General features: G+C 37.3%; 5 protein-coding genes and 1 long non-coding RNA gene across 17 annotated transcripts in view; 5 read left to right on the forward strand and 1 right to left on the reverse strand.

Annotated features, from left to right (window-relative positions):
• The window catches only part of si:dkey-23a13.11, a 38697-nt gene extending 24897 nt beyond the window's left edge, over nucleotides 1–13800 (forward strand). For 2 of the 9 annotated variants that reach the window (XM_087260165.1, XM_087260167.1), the window contains 11 exons: nucleotides 194–475; nucleotides 2089–2376; nucleotides 2730–3005; nucleotides 3083–3397; nucleotides 3493–3771; nucleotides 3887–4138; nucleotides 4540–4785; nucleotides 4872–4979; nucleotides 11223–11282; nucleotides 13127–13186; nucleotides 13370–13800. In XM_087260165.1, coding sequence (XP_087116291.1) covers nucleotides 194–475; nucleotides 2089–2376; nucleotides 2730–3005; nucleotides 3083–3397; nucleotides 3493–3771; nucleotides 3887–4138; nucleotides 4540–4785; nucleotides 4872–4979; nucleotides 11223–11282; nucleotides 13127–13186; nucleotides 13370–13377 — 2174 coding nt within the window. In that variant the 3' untranslated portion in view covers nucleotides 13378–13800. The remainder of the gene's footprint in view (nucleotides 1–193; nucleotides 476–2088; nucleotides 2377–2729; nucleotides 3006–3082; nucleotides 3398–3492; nucleotides 3772–3886; nucleotides 4139–4539; nucleotides 4786–4871; nucleotides 4980–11222; nucleotides 11283–13126; nucleotides 13187–13369) is intronic. The other 7 variants (XM_087260166.1, XM_087260168.1, XM_087260169.1 and 4 more) reach the window with 4 other exon arrangements.
• A 932-nt stretch (nucleotides 13801–14732) lies between these two features.
• Nucleotides 14733–17273, reverse strand: LOC147842987 (uncharacterized). Of its 4 annotated transcripts, none has more exons than XR_015495225.1 (8): nucleotides 17198–17273; nucleotides 16886–16925; nucleotides 16562–16589; nucleotides 16310–16363; nucleotides 16185–16210; nucleotides 15891–16007; nucleotides 15681–15784; nucleotides 14733–15100 (listed from the first exon to the last, which is right to left on the reverse strand). It is a non-coding gene; the product is annotated as an uncharacterized LOC147842987 (long non-coding RNA). The 4 variants fall into 4 exon arrangements; XR_015495223.1 differs by having other exon boundaries at nucleotides 16310–16369; XR_015495224.1 differs by lacking the exon at nucleotides 16185–16210.
• Nucleotides 17274–21195: 3922 nt separating this feature from the next.
• On the forward strand, nucleotides 21196–27115 carry LOC147842988 (histone H2B 1/2-like). The gene has a single exon (XM_087260563.1). The coding sequence runs from the start codon at nucleotides 21230–21232 to the stop codon at nucleotides 21602–21604; it is 375 nt and encodes a 124-aa protein (XP_087116689.1). The 5' UTR covers nucleotides 21196–21229; the 3' UTR covers nucleotides 21605–27115.
• hist1h2a7 (histone cluster 1 H2A family member 7) lies at nucleotides 22869–23334 on the forward strand. Its single transcript, XM_087260553.1, has one exon. It carries the CDS (start codon nucleotides 22901–22903, stop codon nucleotides 23285–23287), a length of 387 nt encoding a protein of 128 aa, XP_087116679.1. The 5' UTR covers nucleotides 22869–22900; the 3' UTR covers nucleotides 23288–23334.
• Nucleotides 25102–25493, forward strand: LOC137496138 (histone H4). The gene has a single exon (XM_087260571.1). The coding sequence runs from the start codon at nucleotides 25137–25139 to the stop codon at nucleotides 25446–25448; it is 312 nt and encodes a 103-aa protein (XP_087116697.1). The 5' UTR covers nucleotides 25102–25136; the 3' UTR covers nucleotides 25449–25493.
• LOC147842989 (histone H2B 1/2) lies at nucleotides 26671–27115 on the forward strand. Its single transcript, XM_087260567.1, has one exon. The coding sequence runs from the start codon at nucleotides 26694–26696 to the stop codon at nucleotides 27066–27068; it is 375 nt and encodes a 124-aa protein (XP_087116693.1). The 5' UTR covers nucleotides 26671–26693; the 3' UTR covers nucleotides 27069–27115.
• Nucleotides 27116–27790: the final 675 nt, after the last annotated feature.

The following is a 27790-nucleotide window of genomic DNA, read 5'->3' on the forward strand; positions in this document are numbered from 1 at the left end:
TATACATAAACCTGTATAAAATAATCATTCACTGATACTCATCTTCACCTTAAATATCAAATGCTATTCACAACGCCTCAGGTTTAGGGTGATGTTGAATCTGGATGCACATTTATATAGTTTTGTGAAACATTAAGAAATATTTTTTTTCTCTAAAAATGCTGTTTGAGTCACTTATGTTTTGTCTTCTCAGCTTTACCCAGATCTACACTGACTGTAAAACCAGCCAATCCTGTATTCACGGGAGAGACAGTCAATCTGACCTGTGTGATAACAACTTATTACAGTATCTGGAGATATTTCTGGAATAAAGACGACGATGTGTTACATTTGTCTCATCGTCACAGTGTAAACAGAGACATTCTCACTATTAGAGCTGCTGAGTCTGATCAGGGTCAGTACTGGTGTTGGGGACAGATATATGGAAGATCAGTCTCAACACAATCAAGCACTGCTGTTTATCTCATTGTAAAAGGTGAGTACTTCAGCAAGTACTGTGTTATAATTCATGCCTGAATACATTTAAAAGAACATTGTAGGAGAACATAAAAAAAATAATAATAATAACTGGCAAAATTTTTCAAATGTGCTCTCTGAAAGTAGCTCTTTCTCATGTGCGGTGTATCACTCCACCTGGTGCAGCCATGGCACAAAAACAGAGTTTATTGACTCTTACACCAGAATGAGTATAGTTTCTAACAATATTGGCATAGATAAAAGTAATTTTTCATTTTCTGTCAATTACACAACGCAACTACAGAAGACTTGAGCTTTTTTTTTTATATATGTATATGTGTGTATATATATATATGTGTGTGTATATGTATATATATATATATATATATATATATATATATATATATATATATATATATACACACACACACACATATATATATATATATATATATATATATATATATATATATATATTTATGTATATGTGTGTATATATATATATATATATATATATATATATATATATATATATGTGTGTGTGTGTGTGTGTGTGTGTGTATATATATATATATATATATATATATATATATATATATATATATATATATATATATAAGATATATATGTATATTTATATATATGTTAGGACCGTGAGGGAGAGGGTGGGTGTAGTGGATGAATGTGAGGACTGCTGCCCAAGGTGGCAGTCCTCACGTTCATCCGCTACACCCACCCTTTTTTTTATCCAAACTCGATCCTGGAGGGCCAGTGTTCTGCAAAGTTTAGTTCCAACCCCAATCAGACACACCTGGGCTAGCTAATCAAGCTCTTGGGCTTTCTAGAAATATTCTTGCAGGTGTGTTGAGGCAAGTTGGAGCTAAAATCTGCAGGACACCGGCCCTTCAGGACTGAGTTTGGACACCCCTGCACTAGAGTTTGAAATTGCGAAATTCTGTCGTACGACTCTGTGAAAAGGGGCGGGATTAAACAAAATGATTAGAGATCAAAAAAGCGAGTGATTGCTCCATGTTTTTAAATTCCTGTCCAGAGATGTCATGTTTTGATCTTCGATCAGTCTCACGCAATCACATAATGCAATTTCACAGGTCAGAGTTCACCAAGCTTGAACTTTCCAACGCAGAGAACTGCGAAAATTGTCGCATGAACTTGTGTTTCCGGTATGTAGCATTCGCATGTGTATGAATGGAAGTCTATGGGGAGAATAGTGCAGTGTGACCGCAGCTTAACACTTCAGAATGATTGGTCATCTGGCAATAACTTATAATGTTGTTTTAACATAATGTCTCCATTCCCTTATTCAGGGGACAAGGGTTATGACAGTAACCCAAATCATATTGTGTAGTTATTAGCATTTTCTTAATTGTTTAAGAGAGCTGAATAAAGTTACATTTACTTGCAGTAAAATAAGAGCAACAGCTGCATGTTAGACGGTGAAATACGTGTAGGGTTTAGTACGGTGATGCTATACTCACATAAAAGTCTGCATGATTAAAATCAACTCCACAATGTAGAAATAAAGCAGTAGTGTTTTCAAAAACATGGAGATGAGAACTAATGACCACACAAAACTTATATATATGTCACTGAATGCTTTTCTATTCTTCTCAGCTTCACCCAGATCTACCGTGACTGTGACACCAGACAGTGCTGTATTCACTGGAGAGACAGTCAATCTGAAGTGTGTGATTGAGTCTGATCACAGTGACTGGACATATGAGTGGTATACAGACAGAAACCGTGTAAAGTTACAGTCTGATGGTCATTACACTGTAAACAGAGACACTCTCACTATCAGAGGAGCTGCTGAGTCTGATCAGGGTCAGTACTGGTGTGAAGGACTCATAGATGGAAGATCAGTCTCAACACAACCAACATCTGTTCATCTCACTGTTAAGGGTGAGTTGATTTATTATTTTCTTTCTGATTGTTTAACTTGTTACTGGTGCAGTGGTTAGCGCTGTCAGCCTGGGTCAGTTGGTATTTCTTTGTGGAGTTTGCATGTTCTCCCTGTGTTTAATAACACAAGCAATGACCCGCCACAATAATCCCGTAAGTCCTCACATCTCCGTAATTGTTGAAACATATTTAAAACATCAAATGGACACTTATATTAATTATAACTAACAATATTCTCATCTAAAAAAATCAGTCCTACATCAGGCAGAACAATTCGCATATATAATGCCTCAGGTATTTCTCAGATGTATTCTGCTTTATGAGGATCTGAATCTGTTCTTGTTCTCCTGCAGATTTAAAGCCAAAGCCTGAACTCAGATCAGATCCTGCAGGAGCTGCACTGACTGGAAACACAGTGACTTTGACCTGTAACACTGATCTGTCCACCGGATGGGACTTTTACTGGTACAAAAACACACAAGACTCTGAGATAAAGATGACAAGAACAAACTCCTACAGCATGAAGATTGATTCAGTGTCTGATGGAGGCCAGTACTGGTGTAGAGCTGGAAGAGGAAAACCAGTCTATTACACACAATACAGTGATCAACTGACACTCAGTGTTACAGGTGAGAGAAAACACAGTGTTAACACAACCCTTTAAAACTCTGAATGAAAACCAAATTCAAAAACTTTGTTTGTACAGAGAGTCCTAAAGCTGTGGCGATAATCCAGCCTGATGAACATGTGTTCAGAGGAGAAACAGTCACTCTCAGATGTGAAATAAAGTGGGGAGGAAACACTGAGTGGACATACAGATGGCAAATAGAGCAAACAGACCAGTATAACAAATATTATAACCAGTATAATCAACATAAAAACACTGTGAGCCGGTGCTCAGCACGAGAGTTGAAGATCAGCCGTGTTGAGGTCTTTCACAGTGGTAATTACAGCTGTACAGGACAGATGGACACTCAAAGTTCTCAGCGCAGTGATGCTGTTGCTCTGACTGTGTCTTCAGGTGAGTGTGTGTGTGTGTGTGTGTGTGTGTGTTCAGTATTATCAGAGTCTGTATCTGCTCCTCTATGGCTCTGTAACTCCTCATGTTTGGTTCAGATGAAGTTCAGGCAGCAGTGCGAGTGTCTCCACAGCCGTGGCTCACTGAAGGACACTCGGTGACTCTGATCTGTGAGGTTCCAGGCTCCTCTACAGGCTGGACGTTCAGCTGGTTCAGAGATGCTGATCATCTGTCAGACAGCAGCAGAGGAGCTGGAGGCTCTTACACTCTCAGTCCTGCTGCTCTACAGCACACAGGAGTTTATACGTGCAGAGCAGAGAGAGGAGAACCAGCCTATTCCTCACAGAACAGCAGCGCACAGCCACTGTGGGTCACTGGTGAGGGAAATCAGCTTTCAGCAGCTGTCAGAGCTGTTGTTGATCTCGAATGTGCCAGTAGGTTTATGTCAGTGACAGCAGCAGTATATTTGTCTGCGTTTGCTCTCTGTCTCAGGTGTTTCTGCTTCAGTGCGTCTGGTGCTCAGGCCCAGCAGAAGTCAACACTTCTCCTCTGACTCTCTCTCTCTGAGCTGTGACTCTGCTGGATGGACAGTGAGAAGATACACACACACAAACACACAAGATTGTTCAGCACAAACAGGATCTACATGTGGAATCCAGTCTCTCAGCACATCTGACACTGGAGTTTACTGGTGTGAGTCTGAATCTGGAGAGAAACAACATCCTCTGAACATCACTGTACATGGTGAGTCCTGTTACTAAGCTCACAGCATCTACACACGCTCACGCCTCAATTACACACACAATTTCATGATACATTTTTTCAAGTGTTAAATGACTCAAAACCCTACCAGTTAAAATAACTTTTGCCTTTTGAGTCATTTAACCACTAATTCAGATTGTCTGCCCACATCTAAACTAACAGATTAAGATGCAAAGTGGACCTGATTTTATGCCAGAGAATAAAAGCCTAAAGACCAACACACTCAAGTCAACATTTAACTGTGTCTAATGCAGTTTTTTTAACCACACCTGACATTGCCTTGTCTTTTTGGACAACTGGACTACATGGGACTGTTGTTATGAATAGTTTAGCCATATAGTGAGACTAAACAGATGTGTGTTGTGTTGTGTTGTGTTGTGTAGATGGTGCTGTGATTCTGGAGAGTTCTGCTGATCCTGTGATTGAGGGAGAAACTCTGACTCTACACTGTTTACATCGATCTACAATCTCCTCCATCCTCACAGTTGATTTCTATAAAGACGGATCACTGATCCCGAATCAGGCGACAGGAGAGATGAGCATCCCTACTGTCTCAAAGTCTGATGAGGGTTTCTACTACTGTGAAACAGAGAGAGGAGAGTCGCCGCACAGCTGGATCTCAGTCAGAGGTCTGGGAATAATGAGAGATTATTTACCTCTAATATTATCATACAGCATATACTTAATGTACACGTCTGGCATCTTCTCTCTTCAGCTTCAACTTCACTTTCTCTTCTGGTCATCTGTGTTTCTGTGGCATTGAGTGTTTTTTTGCTGCTCCTCATCTTACTGGTTCTGTTGCTGAGACACAAGGAGGAAAAAGGTGTGAAGGACAGACCTTTATGGTCTGTTGGATTAAGTTACATTTCATCTACATGCCAACTAATTCTTATTTTAAGTAGACTGTTAGGTTGGGGTTAGGGTTGGGGTTAGTGTATAAGTTGACTTGTACTTGCAAAGTTTCTTATAGTCAGTTAATATCTGCTGATACTGCTCCTTCAACATACATTTAAGCAGACAATAAAGTGTTACCCTGTTGCCCCACAGCAAGAACACCTCCGGCTCTGGTGCTCGCCGGGCATGTTAGTGTTTCTGTGCGGAGTTTGTATGTACTCCCCGTGCCTGCATGCGTGTTCCCCGGTTTCCTCCCACCGTCTAAAGATATGCATCATACATAACAGACAAAACCAAACAGACCCTTTGTCTAGCTCCCAGTATCAGTATCTTTACTTCTTAAATCAGTTTACTATAGCCATTTCAGCCGGGAGTTTTTGAGATCTACCTGAGCTCAAACTCCCTTCTTGCTCTGCGAACAAGGGTGGGGGCCCTTAAATTAAAATTTCTTAGATGTCTGTATCGTATGTTAAGTCAATACGCCCGAATGATGTGGCTGGAATGACGCGATTGTGTTTTGCATGATTGGCGTGCTTAACGCGCATATCGCATGTTTCGTGTCAACCGCTCAAGTGTAAAAATCTGAACTTCAGCGGACATCCAATCAGGAACCAATCAGGAGCTTGCTCTTGTGGAGGCGTGATTATGACGTAGCACCTTTTGTTGAAGCTGCATCTGTTGTGAAGTCAATTTGACGCATGAATGAAGCGAGTAAACTCAAAATGTTCACGCATCTATTTATGCAAGAATAGCGCGATGTATTCGCACGTACTGCGTCTGATATGAAGACAGCATTAGTTTTTAGCATATCTTTAAGCTAGTGCACGCCAAAACAGTGACAAATTTCACAGTTAGAAGATATAAAACTGATATAAACATGTAAAGTTTGTAGTCTGTCACTTCCATAATCAATGGTTTTATTCAAGACACCTTATATTTCAGGTTCTCATCAAACCTTGACCAATCAAATGCTTCGTAGTCTATGACATACCCTGCCCCCTTCATAACTTCTTATTTGATGCACTTAAGCTCAACCACTTTCACTGGCAGAGTGGTGATAAAACAAAAAGCTATTGGCTGTTTTTTTAAGGGGAGGAGCTACTATATGTCCAGCCCAGAGGTGGGACCAAGTCATTGTTTGGCAAGTCACAAGTAAGTCTCAATTCATTGCCCTCAAGTCCCGAGTCAAGTCCCGAGTCAAGACAGGCAAGTCCCGAGTCAAGTCCCAAGTCAAAGGCAACAAGTCTCAAGTCAAGTCCAAAGTCCTACAGTTTGATTTTCGAGTCTTTTCGAGTCATTTTAACAGAAAAATAAAATGTAAACAGATTATGTATGGTTGTAAGATCTTTATTTATTAAACAAACCTTTTTTTATTAAAGAACATTGCTCAGATATATAAAAATACAAATGTAATTTTCTGAAAAAGTGCTAAACAGTGCTGCGTCTCGTCTCCACAGCAAATTGCACAAGAACGAGTTCCACCACAATAGAGTCTATTTTGCCTCACATCACACAGAAATTGCAGGTCTACTGCTGTCTAGTTCATTAAGTTTAGTTGTGCTATGTTATGTCTTCGGTGATCAACTTGTGATTAACTAAAACTACATAAACAACCTCAATGAGGCAGCAGTAGACCAACAACTCCTGTATGCTGCAAAGTAAAATTAAGTGAACTTGGTATTTTGTCAATTGAATCTCGTGTGTGCTGAAGAGATGGAGATGCAAATCTGTCTAGCAGCAATGTAAAATTGTGGCACATATTCTCAATGAAGTAGGCTACTTCATAAAAACAATAACGTTGTTTTCTTCACATAACAATGAAGAACTTTGCTCTCTACCTTGTGTGATGCTCCTGCACCGATTTCCTCTGTGGACAAAACTGCTTGCGAGCTCTCAAATATACGCTGCTCACGCGCAAATTTTCTCGCTCTCAAATATGCACTGCTCACACACACATTTTCCTGCGCGCTCTCAGAGATTATATACAGAATTTGTGTCTTGTGTTTCCTCTTCCTTTCGTGCTTTTTGATATGATTTATATTGAGGCACTATTTATTAACAATAACCAAAATACTAAAATAGACTTACATATTAAATTTTTTATCTAATAAACCATAACATTTTGGCTGTATTTTATATGATGAGATATTTCCAGTTACAAACACTTAAGAACACAGAGAATAGATGTTGGATGTAAAGAATGCATTTTGTTTTACAAACATTTATTAAACATCCAAAAGGTGTACCATACTAATCAAATAAAAAACATTTAAACAAAAATATAACTAACGCAAGCAGAAATGTAACTGTGATAAAAATAAGGAAAAACTTGATTAGGTATTATAGCCTACTGTACTATTCACTCTTTAAATAAATCTCACTATCAATCCCATTTTATCATGGCAACTAAAATAAAGTTAACACGTCTCTGCTGTCTTCCACATTATTGATGAGATTGTGGAGGACATTTTCCATGTCATCCTCTTCATTTTGAGGAAAAGCTGTTCCACAGGGCCCCTGAACACATCTATTGGCATGGACAGTGTTTTGAACAATACTATAGTAAAGTACTTCAATTAATCTGTTGGGGTCATATTATAGTTGCTATGGTAACACAAGTGTAATATAAACAAATTACCCAGTGCTGTAGTTTTTTACAATATATGGTATATTATACTACAATTCACCACACTTTACTGTAGAAAAACTACACTCTGTATTTTATTTTATCAGTTGACTATTCTTAATACTACAGTATGCTGAAGCATTCATTAACAACTTGTAAATAATACTAGGCTAAAACATAGGCAGTATACCTAACTCTCAAAAACACTAGTATTTATTATAGAATTTACCTTAACCTCATAGTTTTTCATGTATTGTTACTAAATAGTGTAGCAATATATAAACCATATCATTCTGGAATAATCAATTTACCAGGAGGATCTCTGGAGAGCAAAAGCAGGAAAGGTTTGAGGCACCAGTGTGGACAAAAGTCAAGCAAATGCAGTGAGACTGAATACGCGTGCGAGAGACCAGCCAATCAGATTGAAGTACCTGCCCACTGGTGAAAGTAATGTCAGAGCCAATGAGATTTTTCTTTCTTTTCATAAAGAAGGGGGTTCGAATCCCACTTAGGCACTTGTAAACAATCATTTTAGAATATTTTGTCAAAAATCCCTACTGAAAAAAACAGCTTGAACCAGCCTAGGCTGGTTGGCTGGTTTTAGCTGGTCGACCAGGCTGGTTTTAGATGGGTTTTGGTAATTTCCAGGCTGGTTTTCAGCCATATCCAGCCTGGTCTTAGCTGGTCAGGCTGCGAGATGACCAGCTAAAACCAGCTTGACCAGCCTAGCCAGGCTGGGAGCCCAGCCAAAACCAGCTATGTCCAGCTTAAACCAGTTTAAGCTGGATTTTTCTGCAGGGATATTGTAATGTTTAACAATTTATTAGAGCCACGAATTATCTAAAACTTGTTTTCATGTTTGAATAGCCAATAAATGTGCTAAATAAATTAAAATAGAAATACACACAATGAAACAGGTATATAAATTTAAATATTAGTTTAAATACATTCATAGTGGTTTTAAATATATTTTAATATGTAAAGTAGAGAAGTTCCTATTCAACAAACTGAATAAAACAAGTCTTCGTTTTTAGTTTATTTAAAAACAATTACAAATGGAGTAATTCAACTCACAACTAAATGATCTCATTGAGTGATGAAATAATAAAGGTAAAACTTTAATTGAATGATCAGTCAAGTGTTTCCAAATGAAATCTGTTAAAATAAGAGTCCTACAAAACAGGAACAAAGACACTCGTGAAACAAAATGTGATTGTTAATTGTATTTTTTATTGGATGGTTGGTTTTAAGTACTTTAAAAATAGTAGATAAGCCTTAAATATAGAGGGGGAAATACAGAAAAACAAACAAACAGAAATTCAACAATATAGATGCATTACATTACAATCTCACAATACAAATTTAATTAAAAACCATATAGAGGACTAAAATATTGCTAAGAGGCATAACATCAACAATAATACAAATACTTTTAAGGTTTTAAATACTAAATAAAATTAATAGTATCAATCCAAAATATAAAAAAAGGTAACACTTTACAATAAGGTTGTATTAATTAATTAAGTTTATGTATGTACTAATGTGAACAAACAATGCAGTGCAGTACAGTTACAGTTCATTACAGTATTCATTAATTAATGGAAATAAAATTATTGGTTAACTGTTGTTAAATCACAGTGCATTAACATTAATGTTAACAAGCATACCTTTAAATTGTAATAATGCAATAGTAAATGTTAAACTATAATTAATAAAGGTTTGTAAGTATAGTTCATTATTAGTTCATGTTAGTACATAGATTAACTAAAAAAAACTTATTGCAAAATGTCACCAAAAAATAACAAAACACTTTTTTCACAGTTTTAAGAGCTTTAAAAATAAATTATACATATCTAGTTATCATATGGCATGTAATTAATGTTACTACTAATTAAATAGTTAGAAAATATTGTCAGAGGATGGGCAAAACACAAAAATAAAACATAATATGCCCATTGACACAAACGATCAAGTGCAAAAACATAAATTACAGCCATGTTCGTTCATTACGTGAAATAAATCACGAGAGGGTAAATTTGGTTTAAAAAAAAACTGAAGTTCATTGACTTATGCAAAACAGTAAAACAATGCTTTTGCACAACAGTAACACATTGCGAGTAGTAAAGTCTCTTACCTTTGACAGATGTTGTAAATCCGCTGAATAAAACAAAAGAAGCAGATCGCGGATGTGTTTATTTCACTCTCCGAGTCAGAATGAAAATGGCATCTTCAAATTTCCCGCTGGTGCAAAAACACGGAAGTGCGCCACAAAGCGCTAGTGGTCGAAAGTATGCGTGCATGCTCTCTGTCTCACACGCAGAGATCAACATGGATTAGATGCTCCGTGTCAACATACTTTTTATCTTTGGGCTTTTTATAGAAAGTAGCAAGTCTTTACAAGTCAATAGGCGCAAGTCCAAGTGAAAGTCCGAGTCATTTATGTTCAAGTCCAAGTCGAGTTGCAAGTCTTTTCATATTTTGTCAAGTCGAGTCTGAAGTCATCAAATTCATGACTCGAGTCTGACTCGAGTCCAAGTCACATGACTCGAGTCCACACCTCTGGTCCAGCCCAGTTTTCATGTTTCAGTTAAGATTACATGAAACATCGGATACAAAATGCATATTTCAAAGCACTTCACAGGACTTTTAAATGCAAGTGAAACTCAAGCCAAACCATTCTGGTGTACGTGGCTCTTAATACAACTTAATTAAAATAAAATTACTTAGAAATCAACCCATATTATGACTGAAACCATGATTTCCTGAGGACAACTTAATTATATATTTATTTTTATTAATTAATGTTTAGCATGCTAAATGTTGGATTTCCGTCTGCGAGGTGTCGGCGACGCGTCAGCGAGCCTCGTTGATGCGTTGTTCAGTAGTTCACACAAAGATCAGCCAGTGCCGTGCACCTGCAGATTTCTGCCCGATCACAGCCCGATCTGTCGGCGAGCTCGTTAACTTCCAAATCGGGCTCAAATCAGGCTTAAAATCCTCTAGTGTAAACTAGGCATTAGAGGCTGTGTGGACCAGGGGAGGCCAAGCTGGAGCACTTACTCTGGTCTCCCAGGGCTTTGCGAAGGTTGGGGAAATTTGAAGTTGAAACAGAACAAACTTTTACAATTGGCTTACAATTGGCAATGAAAAAATATGAATTACGGCCAGCAGAACCTGGGAAGTTTTTAATAAATAAAAAAAAACTTTTACTATCAAACTATCTGTCTTGAAGCACGATTGAAATCACTCCAAAGTAATTGGCGGGAAGTCACTTAATATTAGGAAAATGTCTGAAATACAACATCTGAACAGTGACTTTAGCTGTGGGAACCATAGTATACTATAAGCTGCATAATTGTCTCTGGTCTGTTGAATTATTTGAAAACACCACACATTGTGTTCAGTTTTTTTTCTAATAATTCAACAGTAACATCACCTTGAGTGTGCATTATTTTCTAATAATTCTACCTTTTGTCAGCTGGTGCATACTCAGTGTATTTACAGATGTAAGGTTTTATATTGATTCATTGTCTCTCTGTTGTTCAGGGATGAGCAGTGAGTCTGGAGACATAATATATTCTGAAGTAAAGCACAACGCAGATGGAGGTGAGAGAAGTCAGATTTGATTATTGCAACTTGAGAGAACTAGTTCAATTATTCAACTTCATTTACGATTTTGTTGGTTAGGTTACAGGGCTTTAAACTAACTTTTTTAATCACCGGCCACTGTGGCTAGTAGTTTTCCAATGTTACTAGCCACTCTGCATTTTCGCTAGCCACAATTTTGTTGTTGGGAAAATATATTTTATATGCATAAATTTGACGTTGAGATGCTAAAATCACTTGATTTAAATTTTGTGTTATGTCTACATGCGTCTTCATTCATTTGACTTTTTGTGTGTCGAGTATGAGCTTGCTCAATGAGCATGACCAAACGGGTCATGGTTTCATAGTGTTATATTGCAATTAGTTTTTATTTCACATGACTTTTTTAGAGCTCAAAATTAAAGATGTATCAAATTTATCTCTATAACCACACGAAACAATAATTATTTCTTAGCCACAAATTTTTAATGTGTCAAAACAAGCCAAATATATCTGTATACTATACTTTTTATTTAACAAAACATTTCTTAAAAAAGAAAAAAAGCAATTGACTTTTAAAAAATAACTATTGTCATGTATCAAAAATATGCACAGTAATCTGTCCTGGCTAAAGATCTCTCAGATCACCAGAAATGGAGAGTTCAATATTGAACAATATTGTAAAAAAAAGATAATTAAACCATTTTAACAAAAATGAAAGCAAATAAAACTGTAAGCAAATGAAAGCAGGTGAAAACCCGTGTGTGATAATGAAAGAATGATCACATGCTCACGGTTAACTTTAGGCAATTTAATAATCTGTTCAAAGTGAAAGCAACCGGTGCTGCTAACAAAAAGACACATTTTGAGCTCTCAAAACATCAGGACTTTGAGAACATGTTCATCACTTTTTGTTTAGTTTATCTGAAAGAGAACCGATAACAGTTGCGTTTCCAGAACCTGTTCCAGACACGATTGCTTCACGATTCGGGAGCGCGCACGCGTTAAGTAGTCGCGCGCACGCGTTTTAAAGCCTGATTTATACTTCTGCGTCAGGTGACCGGCGTAACCCACGGCGCAGGCAACGCGCATGGCTGTGCATTTATACTTCTGCGCGCTGTCTCTGTTGGTCTGCATTAACACTTTCGAAACGCTAGTTGGCAGTGAGGTGTAAATGTTCCTCTGTGTTGAGTTTCTTCGCTGCTTTTTTGCTTTTCCTGAACACTTCCGGGATGTACAAGTGGCTCAAACTCGCTCATTTTGAGGCAGGAACCGGCGGACGTAAAACAAGTTTAACTATGAGGTAAACACAGAACAAAATCTTCCATCTGGAGCTCCTTCACGGGACTCCACACTTGTAAACAATCGCTCGCGCCATTCGCGCGGCTCTCGGTCCCGCCCAGACTCGTCAGCGCTACCAAGCCGACCAATCACAGAGCTTACACTACGTGTCGTTGCGACGTGTAGTTACATTTTTTGAGAGGTGCACGTCAGTGACGGCGACGGCCACGGTGAAGGGCTATGCGTCAGCGCCGTAGCATACGCCGCCGTTTGACGCAGAAGTATAAATCAGCCTTAAGAAGTCGCGTGCATCACATCAGCTGTTAGCGCGAGTGATGATCATTCTCTCATTCGGTGAGAGAATGCTTTTAGGAAAATACAATTAAAAAATGATTTTCAACCAGCCAAAGTGGCTAGTGGGATTGTCTGTCTAACCCACCAAAACTGAAATCTACCCGCATTTGGCGGGTGTTAATGTAAAGCCCTGTTAGGTTATATATTATTTCCCGCCCCCTGGTGGATTGTGGGGAATATAAACTCATTTTTACATTTTTTATTTTATTGTTATCGTTTGCTTTCTGCAGGTGCTGATGCTGGAGGTGATGCAATATATGCTCAAGTTTTGAGTAAGAAGAAGAAAACACGTAAGATTATTAGTAGTATTTTTTACTTCAGAATATAATAGTAACTGACAAAATAATTTTACATTATCGATCTGTTAAATGTGCAGTTATTTCTGATTATCAAGAGTTGTGATCTTAAAACTATATATCATCATGTTGTGTGTTATTGTCATTAATTACATTCATCTGCATGATGTTTTACAGGTCTGTGAGTGCAGTGATGAAAACAGACACCAGAAGAACACCAGTGCTCGCTTTGCTTTAGAAATTAATCTGAATGAACTGCTTCTGCACATGAATCACACATACAATACATATACAAGATAAACTGCATTTTAAGCATATATACCCTGTTTTTACTTATATGTTTTGTAAATTGTGTTTCCACTGACCATTTATGTTTTAAGGCAGATCTAATAAAATAGCTTTAATTATTTTATTGGTGCTGCACAAATATAATGTAAGCAGAAATTAGTTTTATACATGTAAATTCAATGAGACTGATAAAGATAATGATTATTTTTTACAGTAAATGTTTTCACATTTATAATGCTTTTTCCATTCATTATATAAATTGCTTGAGTTAAAGTGTGAGTTTTTTGAAAAATAAACATATCTGTATTTTGAATTTTTTCTACCTCTGTTAAGCAGGTTGTTTTTACCAATAGATGCTGGTAGTAAAGCAGTTCGGCTAATTGAACTATTTTCACTATTTCACAGGCTTTAAAATGTGAAAAAGTTGTATGTTAATTAAATTCGTGTTTATTTTTATAGCGCTTTTACAATGTAGATTGTGTCAAAGAAGCTTCACACAGAAGTTCTAGAAAATTTAAACTGTGCCAGTCCAGTTTTCAGAGTTATAGTTCAGTTCAGTGTGGTTTAAATTCCCTGCTGGAAGTCCAAACACTGAAGAGCAAATCCATTGATGAGCAGCTCCACATGTCCCAAACCAAGCAAGCCAGTGGCGACATACTACACTGTAAAAAATTTGACCTTAAATTCACAGTAAATTACTGGCTAATAATTGCATTACTTTCACAGTAAATTACTGTATGTAAATTCACAGTAAATTATTGTGAGGTAGTTCACAGTAATTTACTGTGGTTTTGTCACATTAAATTATTGTGAAATTACAACCATATATTGTAACTTTACAGTAGATAATAAAGTCTGTTACTGTGATTTCACAGTATTATCTTGTAGAATTAACTATATTTTACTGTGAATTTGCAAAACGATTACTGTGATTTAGCAGTAGGTTGCAGTTTAAATACCTGATTTAACTGTAAAGTTACAATTATATCCCGGATTACTGTAATTTAACAGTTTGGTGCTGTAAAATTTCAAAGCAATTTTAGGTCACACAAAAATGAAAATTCTATCTTGATTTACTCACCCTCAGGTTGTTCCAGCTCTGTTAAAAATGTTTTTTTGTTAAACACAGGAATAAAAATATCAAATAATCCTCTTTGTGTCCAAACAACCTGAGGATGCGTAAATGACGACCGAATCTTCATTTTTGGGTGATCTGAGAAGACTCTAAAATCAAAATAAAAACAAACACACATACATTTTACAGATTTATTTAACAGCTTAATGACATCTGTGTAAACATTTCAGAAAACTTTCAAAAGGTGAAGGTGAAGCCTCAAAAAATACTATAAGAACATATTCATAAAAAAATCTGACATCATATGTAGCATACATATAAAAAGCAGTGCTTCAGAGTGCGCTCTCTCTGTCTCTCATTATATATATATGTATATATATATATATACACATGAGAGAGAGACAAAACTTCTTGCTAAATTAGGCAGTCGTCTAGTCAAGGTCAATCATTTTCCTGATAATTTTACACACTTGCTGGTTGATGTGTCTTCTCTGCTTCTTTGACTTCGTCTGTCTTCCATCTCCAAACTGGTGCCCAAAAAGCACCTATAAGCAAAAGGGCGGACAAACAGTTAGCTTCATACAACACTACTGGGACACTACTGCTGCACTACAGAGCAAAATTACTGTTAGCTCAGTTTGAACATGCTGACAATACTGTAGCTCAGTCAAACTGCAATCATTTAAACAAAAACATCTGAAAAACATTTCCATCACAAACACACAATCAAGAACAGTCCAACAACAAATAGTGGTTTTAATGACCTAGGCAGAGCATTTTAAAACAGTTGATTTGATTTACACCTTCTGTTTACAGACTATAATCTAATGCTGGGTTCACACTTATTGCAAAGTGAACACATGCATCACAGCACTTGCTCTTGAATACTAGCAGGATGTTTCTTGCATCAAGCTAATTTTTTATGATTTAAATATTAGGAAAATTTTGCAAAAAAAAAACTTGATTGAAGTGATACAGCACTTGTGTTGTATTCATTTCTATCAAGTTTTTTGCAAATAATCCAAATATTTTTCAACGTTTTTTGAGTTTCACTTAATTTGTGCTGCCCAGTAAAAATTTCCCACTATTTATGCATTTGCAATGACTTGTATGTAATCCACTCACCTGAATAGGTAACTTCACATATGGTATAAGAGCCCCATCCTTTTAAAGACAGCTTCCCCTCTGGTCTCCAGCACAGACAAACAATTTGTGTCTGCAACACGGCCCTTTATAACAAGGGGACAAGGGGAGTCATGACTTGTGCTCCTATACATTCCTTGTTTAACCCCCCCAAAACAAGCCCTCAGTTACAATATTTATTGTAGACATTACCTTAAATTCCAGAGTGCAAAAGGCAACTTCAGCATACTTCAGTTTCAGACCAGATTCAAAGTCAGTTGTGAAATCCAGGTGAGGTCCCATGACCACTCGACCCTCCAAGGAATAAGACTAAAAGGGGGAAAGAAGGACTAAATTAGAGGTGTTTGTGAATAATTAAATTTGTTTGTAGAAACAAAGTTGACATTCCATGCTCTGCCTATTAAAAACCAAGCAAACAAACACACATGCCCAGTAAAATTGCTAATAAAAATAAAAACTATATAAAAATCTTTGTCTAATATTTACTACTACTGGAGGTACTGGTGGAACTTCTGGAAGAAGAAAAAGAGTTTGTACAAGAAACTGCTCACAACAAATCTGTGAAAAACCTGACATTTAAAAATCTAATAAAAATGAGGCATCAACATTACCTTTAATAATCAAGCGAGGGTTGATTGGTAGCATCAGTGTTTCAACATCAGTGGCTGTGGCTGCAAAAAAATTTGAATATAATAAGAGTAGAATAAGACTCAACCTAACACACGCACACACTCATATATATATATATATATATATATATATATATATATATATATATATATATATATATATATATATATATATAGGTTTAGATTGTGATAATGAATTTAGGTTATATTTGTGTGCTCAGAATTTACACTCACCTCACACTTTAGCTATTATCAGGTACACCTGAACACCAAAAAATAAAATCTACAGTTAGTGACAATATACAATTAGTTCTCATTAGTAAATGTTAGCACTGCATTAACACCAGTGAGAAATATACAATATGTACTGTGTTAGTGTTAGTTTAAAAGAATACAACTGAATTGTATTATAAGCCTCATTTAATAAAACAGTTAAGACTTGTTTCATAATGAGTTTAGTTTATTTAACTAACTTAACGTTAACGTTACAGTGAACAAAATTAACATACATGATGGTCACTAACCGTAACGTTAACTTAAGTGAAGGTCAGAGCTTACCTTAACGTTATAGTCATTTCACCTTTACTTCAGTCTTGTACTGAAACAGAAAATGCAGTTAACAAGAAGTTAATTAAAGAAAATTCCCTTTCTTTTTTCAGGAACTAACGTTAACGTTATGCTAATACCTCAGAGAACACTACAATCACCATTTGGCGTCGTTAATTTCTTGCTTTAAAAAAGGCGCGCTTAAACCCTGTACGTGCGAGTACAACTAAAGTACTCGGTAAATTCCTGTTAAATGACACGTACTATACAGAAATACACATACAACAATCATTTAACGGACAAAAGTCATATTTTAACACTTACCGAGGATGAATCCGTTGGGTGAAGAGACGACGGCGTTGTCTGTGGTGATGGCGCTTGTTTGCGGTCGAGTCGAGTCAGTTCTGTTCAATGAATCGGCTCCTTTAAGTGAACAGTAAAGAGTCGAATTCGGCTCCTTTAAGTGAACAGTAAAGAGTCGAATTCGCCTGAAAACGATTCTGTTTTGTAAAATATTGTAAGACGCAGACATATAATTCATTAATATTTCATCATATTGCTTGGTTCGTGTACTGCTTGTACACGAATTGCTTGTTGATCACTTCGAGCTCATGAACACGTCTGATAAAATATCTGAATCTGATTCAATGTCACACGAGTCCTGAACCGAAGCAGTGCAAGAGTAATATATTGGTTGAAATATAAAGTTAATTATTTTCTTCGCCATTCAAAATATTACATATCTCTGACTTTAACAATAAGAATAAAGTTCGTTTGGAGTGTATTGAGAATTATTATTTTTTCCTCCCAGGATTCATTTCGCACCAAGCTGCATCAAGCTGTAATGGTGGATGAGAAGGCACATAATATTATAAATATTGCTTGTAATATGTAATGAAATAAAGTTTTAACACTTTTTCATGCGAGAATATAGTTCTTCAAAACTCAAATCTGTGGACTGTTAGTAAAGATTGTGTGTAATTTTAAGTGTGTTTTGCCGGTAGCGGAGATCTATGACCTCCAGGCGGTAACGGCGCTCTTTACTCATGTATCCGCCGAGAGGCGCCTGTCTTCAGGCTAGACATTGGGACAATTGCCCCGTCTTCGATGGCTCTATATGCGTCCGAAAATGAAGTTTTAACTGTTTTTCATGCTAGAATGTAGTTGTTCAAAACTCTAATCTGTGGTTTATTTATATAGATAAAAAAATAATAATTTATATATATATATATATTTAATTCTGAGATTAGTGACCTCCAGGCGATGACAGGTGCCCAATACTCATGAAACCGTCTAAAGCAGACATTTACCCTGACATTGAAATAATCGTTGGCTGTTTAACAGTCTTTGGTTTCATTAATTAATTACTTTTTCTTCCAGTTTATTATGTTTTGGCTAAGCACACAGTTATGTTCATTAAATATTATTTCCTATTCTATGTTAACTGTATAAAATTAAATAAAGGTGCAGTACAATCAAAAAGATGTTGGTAACCAAATCGTTTTGGGGGCTATAACATTCTGTTATTATCTGTTAAAAGTTCATTTGTATTAATTTCTACGTTGAGTTTAAAAAAGGTTTGAATTTCTATAACTAACGTGCAAAAGATATAGCCCTTTTCACAGTAATTTGCTGTAATCATGCTACCTGCCGTAATTTCACAATAAAATTATAAATACAACATATTACTGTGAATTTTTCAGTTAAATACTGTGAAGGGATACTAATGTAATTTACTGTGAAAAATTACAGTAACTTGTTGTGAAAACCTGGAAATTTTTTACAGTGTAGGACATTCTAATAAAAAGGTAAATAAAATAAAAAAAAAATAAATACCTACATAACTCAAGTCAAAGTAGCTCCAATTCGCACTAAATACTCGGCTTATGCTAGTTTTGTTGAATAAAATCAGCAAACAATGAAAAAGAAATATGACAACCAGATGCTGCGGTGCCAGAAACGTGGATTATTGTCGGCTAGTGAAGGAGTCGTTGATAATGGAGATTCATTCACAAACAAATCGCTCCCTCCATCAGTATGAGAAGTGAAAGCAGGAGAGGAGCTGTGTTTCAGGACATGATTAGATCAAATTTAACAGGGAGGGTGAATAGTACATTTCTGTACACACAAACACAAGCTTTTTGTCAGGAATGCTCATGCGGTCACTGATCCATCAATCTAGAAAAGTGATGTAAAATTATAATTTTCATAATTGAAATAAAAATAAAAATACTAACATCCAGGAAAACTTCCGATCATAGATATATGTGTATATGTGTATATCTCTGGCTCTGCCGCCCCCAAACCCCCCCGACCCCCTTGAAAACTGGGGGCCCCATCGGTGATCCCTGCAGGGGGGCCTCCGCATTTTGCGCTACGCCACTGCAAATAATCTTCACCAATTGGCGAAAGTGAAGAAAAAAAAACCTTGAGAGAAACCAGACTCAGTTGGGCACGACCATTTTAATTTCTCCGCAGATGTATGAGCAGAACTCATGGTTGTGGTTTCAACTAGGTCTTATAATCATGTAGACGTTACAGTTGGTTTTGAAAGACATATTTCATCGTTGATATTAAAACAGTGACAATGTCTGGTAGAGGAAAGGGCGGTAAAGGTCTTGGGGAAGAAGGCGCTAAGCGGCACCGAAAGGTTCTCTGTGATAATACCTATCCAGGGAATCACCAAACCCGCTATTCGTCTTCTTGCTCGGCATGGTGGTGTGAAGCGAATTTCGGGCTTGATCCACGAGGAGACGCGCGGTGTGTTAAAGGTGTTTCTGGAGAACGTGATTCGTGATGCTGTGACCTATACTGAACACGCTAAAAGAAAGACCGTCACCGCTATGGATGTTGTGTATGCGCTAAAGCGACAAGGACGTACACTGTACGGGTTTGGCGGTTATGAGTAGGGGGAGGCTGCAGACTTGGATCCAGACAGATCTACGGCCTAAGCAGTTTTACGGCCCAGGCAGTTTTACGCCCCTGTTGTTCCTGTTGTGTCCAGTAGAGAGAGGCAGTACAGTGTTATTTTAAGCCTCCAGAACTTTATCTCACCCAACCAAATGCGACACGATGAAGAGGTATCTATGTTAAATACGTGTTTAAAACATGAAACTTAAACCTTTTTTTTCAATTCGATTAAGATCGATATGAGTGTATGTCAACACAAACAAATTGGTGTAATATAATAGCAATGTGTTAGTTTGACTCAATTTTAGGTAACCATGTGCAGGCAAGCTACATGTTCTACATCAACAAAAGAGTAAAATAACATTAACCTACATAAGAAAGTGTGTTATGTAGGCTAATTTTCTTTTACCTTTTTGTCTCAGCAAGGGAGTAATTGTTATATATTTAATAATTTTTAAAGATATATATTTTCTCATAGATTAGACACTTGCATGGTTTGGGTTGTTGTAATAAACCAACAAAAAATGCATATCTCTATATGAAAACGTATAGCTTGGCAACAATTAAGCATTACACTATCCAACAACTTGTGTTTTTAATTTTTCTAATTAAATTAATCTAAATTAATTTACAATTGGGCTTTTGCATATCTGGAATTATTTGGTGAGTGTATCAATTCTGCATATTACATAGTGAGTTTATAACTCACTTTATGATACATTAACTTGGCGTTCATATTTAGCGTAATCTAATTTAAAATATACATTTATGAACAAGACATTTAATAATCTGGGAGCGTTGACTTCAAATATATTATGTGGCCATGTATCTTTCATCCCCCCACTGGACGCATTAGGAACAACAGGGGCGTAAAGCTGTGGGGAGTAAAACTGCCTGGGCCGTAAAACTGCCTGGATCCAAGTCTGCAGACGCCCCATATAGGTGGTTATGGGCTTCTGATACAAACATTCATAACGGCTCTTTTAGGAGCCACACACACTAAGAACAAGTTTCCGTATGCTAATTTATATTACGTTATGCAAAAACACGCTAGTTTCTAACGATACTATAAAATCAGTGTCAATGTGGCCTTTAAATTTTTAATGCAGTTACAAATATGAACGTTAAATATAACTCCATTAATTATCAATAAGCGCCATGTTTGTACAAGATAATATTTTTTCTGTCAGAAACAAAAAAAGAAAAAAACGCAGGGTGGATAGGGTGGCAACTGTCGATGGGAGGGATTAATTTTAAAGCCTTTTAGTGGCTGTCCTTTGTGTAAAGAAAGGTTAAATTTCTTAAAGACTCTATGGGCGGGGTCATGAAGACACCCAATCGCAATCCTCCGTTTTTCCTCTTTCAAATTAGCATAGGACAGGGTATAAAACCTCCCGATTTGTGGCAACGTTATCGTTACTCTGAGAAATAATAAGCACTCCCACCATGCCTGAACCAGCGAAGACCGCACCTAAGAAGGGCTCAAAGAAAGCGGTGACTAAAGCCGCCGGTAAAGGAGGAAAGAAGCGCAAGAGGACCAGGAAGGAGAGTTATGCCATCTACGTGTACAAGGTGCTGAAGCAGGTTCATCCTGACACTGGAATCTCCTCAAAGGCGATGGGCATCATGAACTCGTTCGTCAACGACATTTTCGAGCGCATCGCCGGTGAGGCTTCCCGTCTCGCTCACTACAACAAGCGCTCCACTATCTCATCGAGAGAGATTCAGACCGCCGTGCGTCTGCTGCTGCCCGGGGAGCTGGCCAAACACGCCGTGTCTGAGGGAACAAAGGCCGTCACCAAGTACACCAGCTCCAAGTAAAGCGCCGAGTCATCTACTGCTACCCAAAGGCTCTTTTAAGAGCCACCCATACTGTCTTTAAATGAGCTTATCTTAAACGTGTTATTTGTTTACTCGCAAAACTCACATCGAAGCACAAACTCTGGCTTAAGTGCTAGAATAGTAATGGTCTTCAAACATATATACGGATGTGTACGTACTTCGTCTATTAATAATTAACTTGTAAAGTAATGTTTTCTGTGTTTTGCTATATGTAGTGTGATAGATGAAGAAAGCAGGAAGCTTGTAATCATTGGCTTGCATGGTCTGTTTTTCGGCATTCATGGAAATATCATTTTTATGTTCGAATAAAGAAACTCAAAGGTTTGTAATCACTCTAGGATCAGTAAATAGTGATTGTTTATTTCATTGTCTTATGGGAACTAGGAGACCAACTAAAGGTGCAATAACTGACAGCTTCAGATAACGTTAATGCGATGGAGAACAGGAGAAAGCAGAAAGGCTTTAATCTCTATTGCAATTTCTTCAGTAAACTTAAATTGTTCTGAATACTGTATTGTTTGAGTTCACTGAAAATGCTACATGAGCTAAACGTTTCCTTCCTTTGGTGAGCAGAACCACAATGATTACACTATGTTTTCCTAATGATCACTGACTGACCACTTTGTCAAGATTGTGTATTATACATTTTATAATTTTTAGACTTTGGGTTCAATAATAAACTAACCAGAACATAACTTACTTTTACAACTTTGGGATTTTAATGGAAGCTGGCATCTTTTTTGTTGCATTACGTAATTATTTGGACTATATACACTTATAAAGTGTTTATTTCTTACACCGATTATTGAATCTATGTAGCTCAATACTGTTAGACTCAACCGAAAACCATAAAAAGCTGTATATTTTAGGTTTATCTTTGTTTTGTTGTTTTTGTCAGCTTTAATTAATTTTATTTGGTATATTTTTGGTTAATTTAGTGTTTTTCATGTAGATACACTTCCCCACTCCTTTTGACTCTTTATCCCAGTCTTGTCAAAGGTTTATTACTGCAGCTTTTTTATTTTTAGTTTTGCATGATGGGGGTTTAGCCTAAAACATTTATTGTAACGCATAGACTTAAATGTCTAGATGTTACAGAACAAAGGCAGAAAAAAAATAGCAAAGAGCGCGGGTCTTGCGATTTGGAGGGAAGTTCAGTGATTGGTTTTCAACTGAAACATATTCTGACCAATAGGCGAGAGATAGGTTGGCTTTAAAAGCTGATTGTCGCGCCTCTAGGAGTATTCGTTGATTCCTGAGACCCAACTGAGCAACATGAGCGGAAGAGGTAAAACCGGAGGAAAAGCCCGCGCTAAGGCCAAGACTCGCTCCTCCAGGGCGGGCCTGCAGTTCCCAGTCGGTCGCGTTCACAGACTTCTCCGCAAAGGTAACTACGCTCAGCGCGTCGGTGCTGGAGCTCCAGTCTACTTGGCCGCTGTGCTCGAGTATTTGACCGCTGAAATCCTGGAGTTGGCTGGAAACGCTGCTCGGGACAACAAGAAGACCCGCATCATTCCCCGACACCTTCAGCTGGCGGTGCGCAATGATGAGGAGCTGAACAAACTTCTGGGCGGAGTGACCATCGCTCAGGGCGGCGTTTTGCCCAACATCCAGGCAGTGCTGCTGCCCAAGAAGACCGAGAAGGCCGCCAAAGGCAAATAAATTTTAATTCGGATTTCATTTACCCAAAGGTTCTTTTAAGAACCACCCACTTACTCCTCAAAAAGCAATTTACTTACCACTACTAATTGTAGTTAAATGCTTTTATTTTGATACGTTTATTGAAAATAAGTGTTAGTGGGATATTCGAACGTATGCAACGCGAGTTTCTTTAAAATGTAGTTTTCTTTGGAGAACTATTTCCCTCAACTTTGATCGATTTAACATCTTAGACTGCCGTTTTAATGCGTTTTGAACATCAAAATAAGTAGTTGAACTGAAATGTTTACAGCTTCAGAAGTAGTAAACGTACGAACATACTTAAACGTTTCAGATTAAATGGTTACCAGAAGGGAAAATAAATTAAGAAAAGTCACAAATTAAAATTTCTTGGGTTTCAAATGCTTTAAGACTATATATATTTTTTGCAATAAAAGTTACAATTATTGGATTTTTAAAGTCTTATTTCAAAAACAAAGATTTAGGCCTCAATGTATTAACTGAAAATTTGTCTTGTAGGTCTTAAATGATAAGTTTAAAATTTTCCTTTTGCCAGTCTTCCTTTTGATGTTTTATTTAAAACATGTGGCATTAGGATAAATAATAACAATATGATATAGAAAAAAAGTTGTGTAAGTCTTACATTTTGTTCACAATTTTAAAGTCTTAAATTGGACTTTGTGAATACCCTAAATTAGGTGAATCAGAAAGCAACATTAGCTAAATGAAGCTGAACTGCAATCATTTATATTTTTAATAAAATGTGTAACATTATTTATGAATTCTGCTCTTTCAGTGTATTTGTTACTATTGGTTTAGTTGTTTAATATGTAACAGTCTGCATGTGTTTTTAAATTTGGGACTTGTGGTTGTAATGGGGAAGAAAAAAAGAGTATGGACAAGTTCTGTACATCTTCAATGGATTGAGTAAACAAAAGCTTCCTCTTGCTTTCCCTTATGAAAATGAGACCAATATTGCAATAATGGGTGCCTCTGAAAAGTGCTGAAGACCTAAATAATGTGTCAGATGGTGATATCAAGACTGATATCGGCAGACAGAGGAGACAACAATGTCAAATGTTCTCTCTTGCCCCCACTGCATTACAAACACCTCACATAAACAGTATTTTATGTTTCGTAATACTATATATAAATAAATGCATATATAGGCCTAAATACATATGAATGTGTATTTTTTAAATCTATAAATAAAAATATTAAAAGCTTTCAAGGATTTTGGATGCTGGTAATGAAGGGGTGTCACGGGCGGTGGCGCTGTGGGTAGCACAATCGCCTCACAGCAAAAAGGTTGCTGTTTCGAGCGCCAGCGGGGTCAGTAGGCATTTCTGTGTGGAATTTGCATGTTCTTCCCGTTTTGCTGTGGGTTTCCTCCTGGTGCTCCGGTTTCCCCCACAGTCCAAACACATGTGGTATAGGTGAATTGAATGAGGTAAAGTGTATGTGTGTAAAAGCAAGAATGTATGAGTGTTTCCCAGTGTTGGGTTGTGGCTGGAAAGGCATCCGCTATGTAAAACGTATGATGGATAAGTTGCCGGTTCATTCCGGTTTGGTGACCCCTGATTAATAAAGGGACTAAACCACAAAGAAAATGAATAAAGATGCTGATGATTGAAAAAGGTCCATTGCCAAAAACTTGTATATTATTAATATATTTAAAGCATTTTGGGTGAACTGTCCCTTTAAATGCAATTATTTAAAAAGATTGACACGCCTATTGTGGCGTTGTAGCTCCGCCTTGCGGGTTTCAACTAGGTCGTCTAAGCGACTGTAAAACTTCTACGGTGTTGCGCTAATGTACATTTCCGAATCTGAATTATTACTGTTGAGAATTATGTCTGGCAGAGGTAAAGGCGGTAAAGGACTGGGAAAAGGAGGCGCTAAGCGTCACCGTAAAGTTCTGCGTGATAACATCCAGGGAATCACCAAACCCGCCATCCGTCGTCTCGCTCGCCGTGGTGGAGTCAAGCGTATCTCTGGTCTGATCTACGAGGAAACCCGTGGTGTGCTCAAGGTGTTCCTTGAGAACGTGATCCGTGACGCTGTTACCTACACTGAGCATGCCAAGAGAAAGACCGTGACCGCCATGGATGTAGTTTACGCGCTGAAACGACAGGGACGCACTCTGTACGGGTTCGGCGGTTAAACGTCTACGATCAGTCCATTAACCAAAGGCTCTTTTAAGAGCCACCCACATTTTCATAAAAGAGGATTTTGTGTCGTTTGAAGTTTAATTTCAGTTTTAATGTACTTGTGGTCAAATTTATGTTTAAGTTAAAATTTATCGTATATTCAAACTAACTGGAAGGTACCTGTTTTAGTGAGGAAACATGGGGGGTTTGAAAGGAGCTTAAATGTGGTGTGAATTTTATTTTGAACTGTATGCGTCATACTGAAACTTTTATTATGAAAATTAATCTGCCTGAGTCAGTAGTTCCGGTGAAAAAGTTCACGCTAAAAGAGCGGGTGGAGATCGCTACTTTACTGAAGACTCGTTACATAAGGGTTAATATTGTTTGCATAAGCACTCTCAGAAGAGGCGCAAGCTTATGCCGAGTTCAGACCGCGTGATTTTAGCCTTGATTTCACCCGCCGACATGTTTTTTTAGTGTTTGCAGAATGCTGTGTATATTGTGATTTTAGCCTTGTGTGAAAGCATATATAATAGTAAGCAGCTAAGTTTGCATTAAGCTAATTCATGCACTATTGTATTAATGTATTTGTTGTATTCTGTTCAGCTTTTACGTTGGTGTTTGATTTAAAAAATAATAAAACCATCAGTTAAACTTTACCATCTATCGGGAAGGACATTAGCCGTGAATGTTTTACCATGTATTTTCTACCATAAATATTAGATTTTTAGACTTTTTAAAACGTCCAACCGTATAATTCTGTTTTCTAATTGTTTGTGTGTGTGTGTGTGTGTGTGTGTGTGTGTGTGTGTGTGTAAAACTACACAAAAAGACTAGTCCAGTTACATGGAATACTGTATAAACGAGGCTGTCCTTTTGTTTGCACAAGTCTCTATGAAATTATAATTAATTTAAAAAGGCGCTTGTTTGTAGCTATTAGCATCAGTTATTTATTTTTTTCATTCTATGAAAATTTAGTGTTCTAAAAATATATAATTTTGAGCGGGAAAATAAAACGACGAACGGCCATTCTCTGTGCGGAAGTGATTCAAGGGCGGGGCCTACAGTTTCAAAGCATACAATTGGTAGATTTACTTGCCTACTGGTCTCCTTTATGACCAATGAAATCAGCTTCACACATTCATTGCGCCAATGCACATATCATAAAAGGCTGGTTGCTCCTTCGAAAATTTACATAAGGGCCTGATAAATAGCCAGCGTTTCGGCGTTTAACCTATCCAGTTCTGCACCGAACAACCATGCCTGAACCAGCAAAGGCCGCACCCAAGAAAGGCTCCAAGAAAGCGGTAACTAAAACTGCCGGCAAAGGAGGAAAGAAGCGCAAGAGGACCAGGAAGGAGAGCTATGCCATCTACGTGTACAAAGTGCTGAAGCAGGTCCATCCTGACACCGGAATCTCTTCTAAAGCGATGGGCATCATGAATTCTTTCGTCAACGACATTTTTGAGCGCATCGCCGGTGAGGCGTCTCGTCTCGCTCATTACAACAAGCGCTCCACCATCACATCGAGAGAGATCCAGACCGCAGTGCGACTACTGCTGCCCGGGGAGCTGGCCAAACACGCCGTGTCTGAGGGCACCAAGGCCGTTACCAAGTACACCAGCTCCAAGTAAAGCGCTGAGTCAACTTCTGCAACTCAAAGGCTCTTTTAAGAGCCACCCATATTTTCATCTAAAGAGCTTTTTATTTGATCAGTGGGTTAATAACCGTCATTTCCAATAAGGTCTCCGCTCAGTGTATGCCTAGTGCAAAAGTGGCCAATCCTCTTCCCGGAGAACTACCATCCTGCAGATTTCAATAGCAACCCATATCAAATACATCTGCCTGCAATTATTACGTGGCGTTCAGCTCCTAATTAATTGGTTCAGATTTGTTTGATCTGGGTAGCAACTGAAATTGGCAGAAAGGTGGTTCTCCAGGGTTGTTTGTCTCCCCCTTTCTTAGTTGACTTACATTTAAGCTGATACAATTAATGTTTTTGTATCATTTTATAGTTATTTTGTAACTAATTCAGTTGCAATCATTGCAAATTACTGTCTTGAAATTATTTAATTTTCAAGTATTATGTGAATTATTTTTGCTCCGTATTGTAATTGTTACGACCTTATACAAGTCTAGGTTTTTTTTTTTTTTTTTTTTGCTGAAAAGGTGTAACAAAGACCAAAAGTTGGTAAATAATATGAATTAGAGCTAATTTGAAAATAAATAAATAAACGAGGAAAACACACTTTAATCCTCAGCCCTAGAGTGAAGAGTCAACACAAAAGTTTAGAAAACAATCAAGGATTTTTTAATACAGCTAAAGAGATTTAACAGAAACTATATCAAAACTGAT

Source organism: Danio rerio, chromosome 7 (genome assembly GCF_052040795.2).
Source record: "Danio rerio strain M-AB ecotype USA chromosome 7, GRCz13ab, whole genome shotgun sequence".
Taxonomy (NCBI): domain Eukaryota; kingdom Metazoa; phylum Chordata; class Actinopteri; order Cypriniformes; family Danionidae; genus Danio; species Danio rerio.

Excerpts from the sequence above, each read along its gene's own strand:
- LOC147842988 (XM_087260563.1), top strand. The coding sequence starts at position 21,230 with ATGCCTGAACCAGCGAAGACCGCACCTAAGAAGGGCTCAAAGAAAGCG.
- hist1h2a7 (XM_087260553.1), top strand. The coding sequence starts at position 22,901 with ATGAGCGGAAGAGGTAAAACCGGAGGAAAAGCCCGCGCTAAGGCCAAG.
- LOC137496138 (XM_087260571.1), top strand. The coding sequence starts at position 25,137 with ATGTCTGGCAGAGGTAAAGGCGGTAAAGGACTGGGAAAAGGAGGCGCT.
- LOC147842989 (XM_087260567.1), top strand. The coding sequence starts at position 26,694 with ATGCCTGAACCAGCAAAGGCCGCACCCAAGAAAGGCTCCAAGAAAGCG.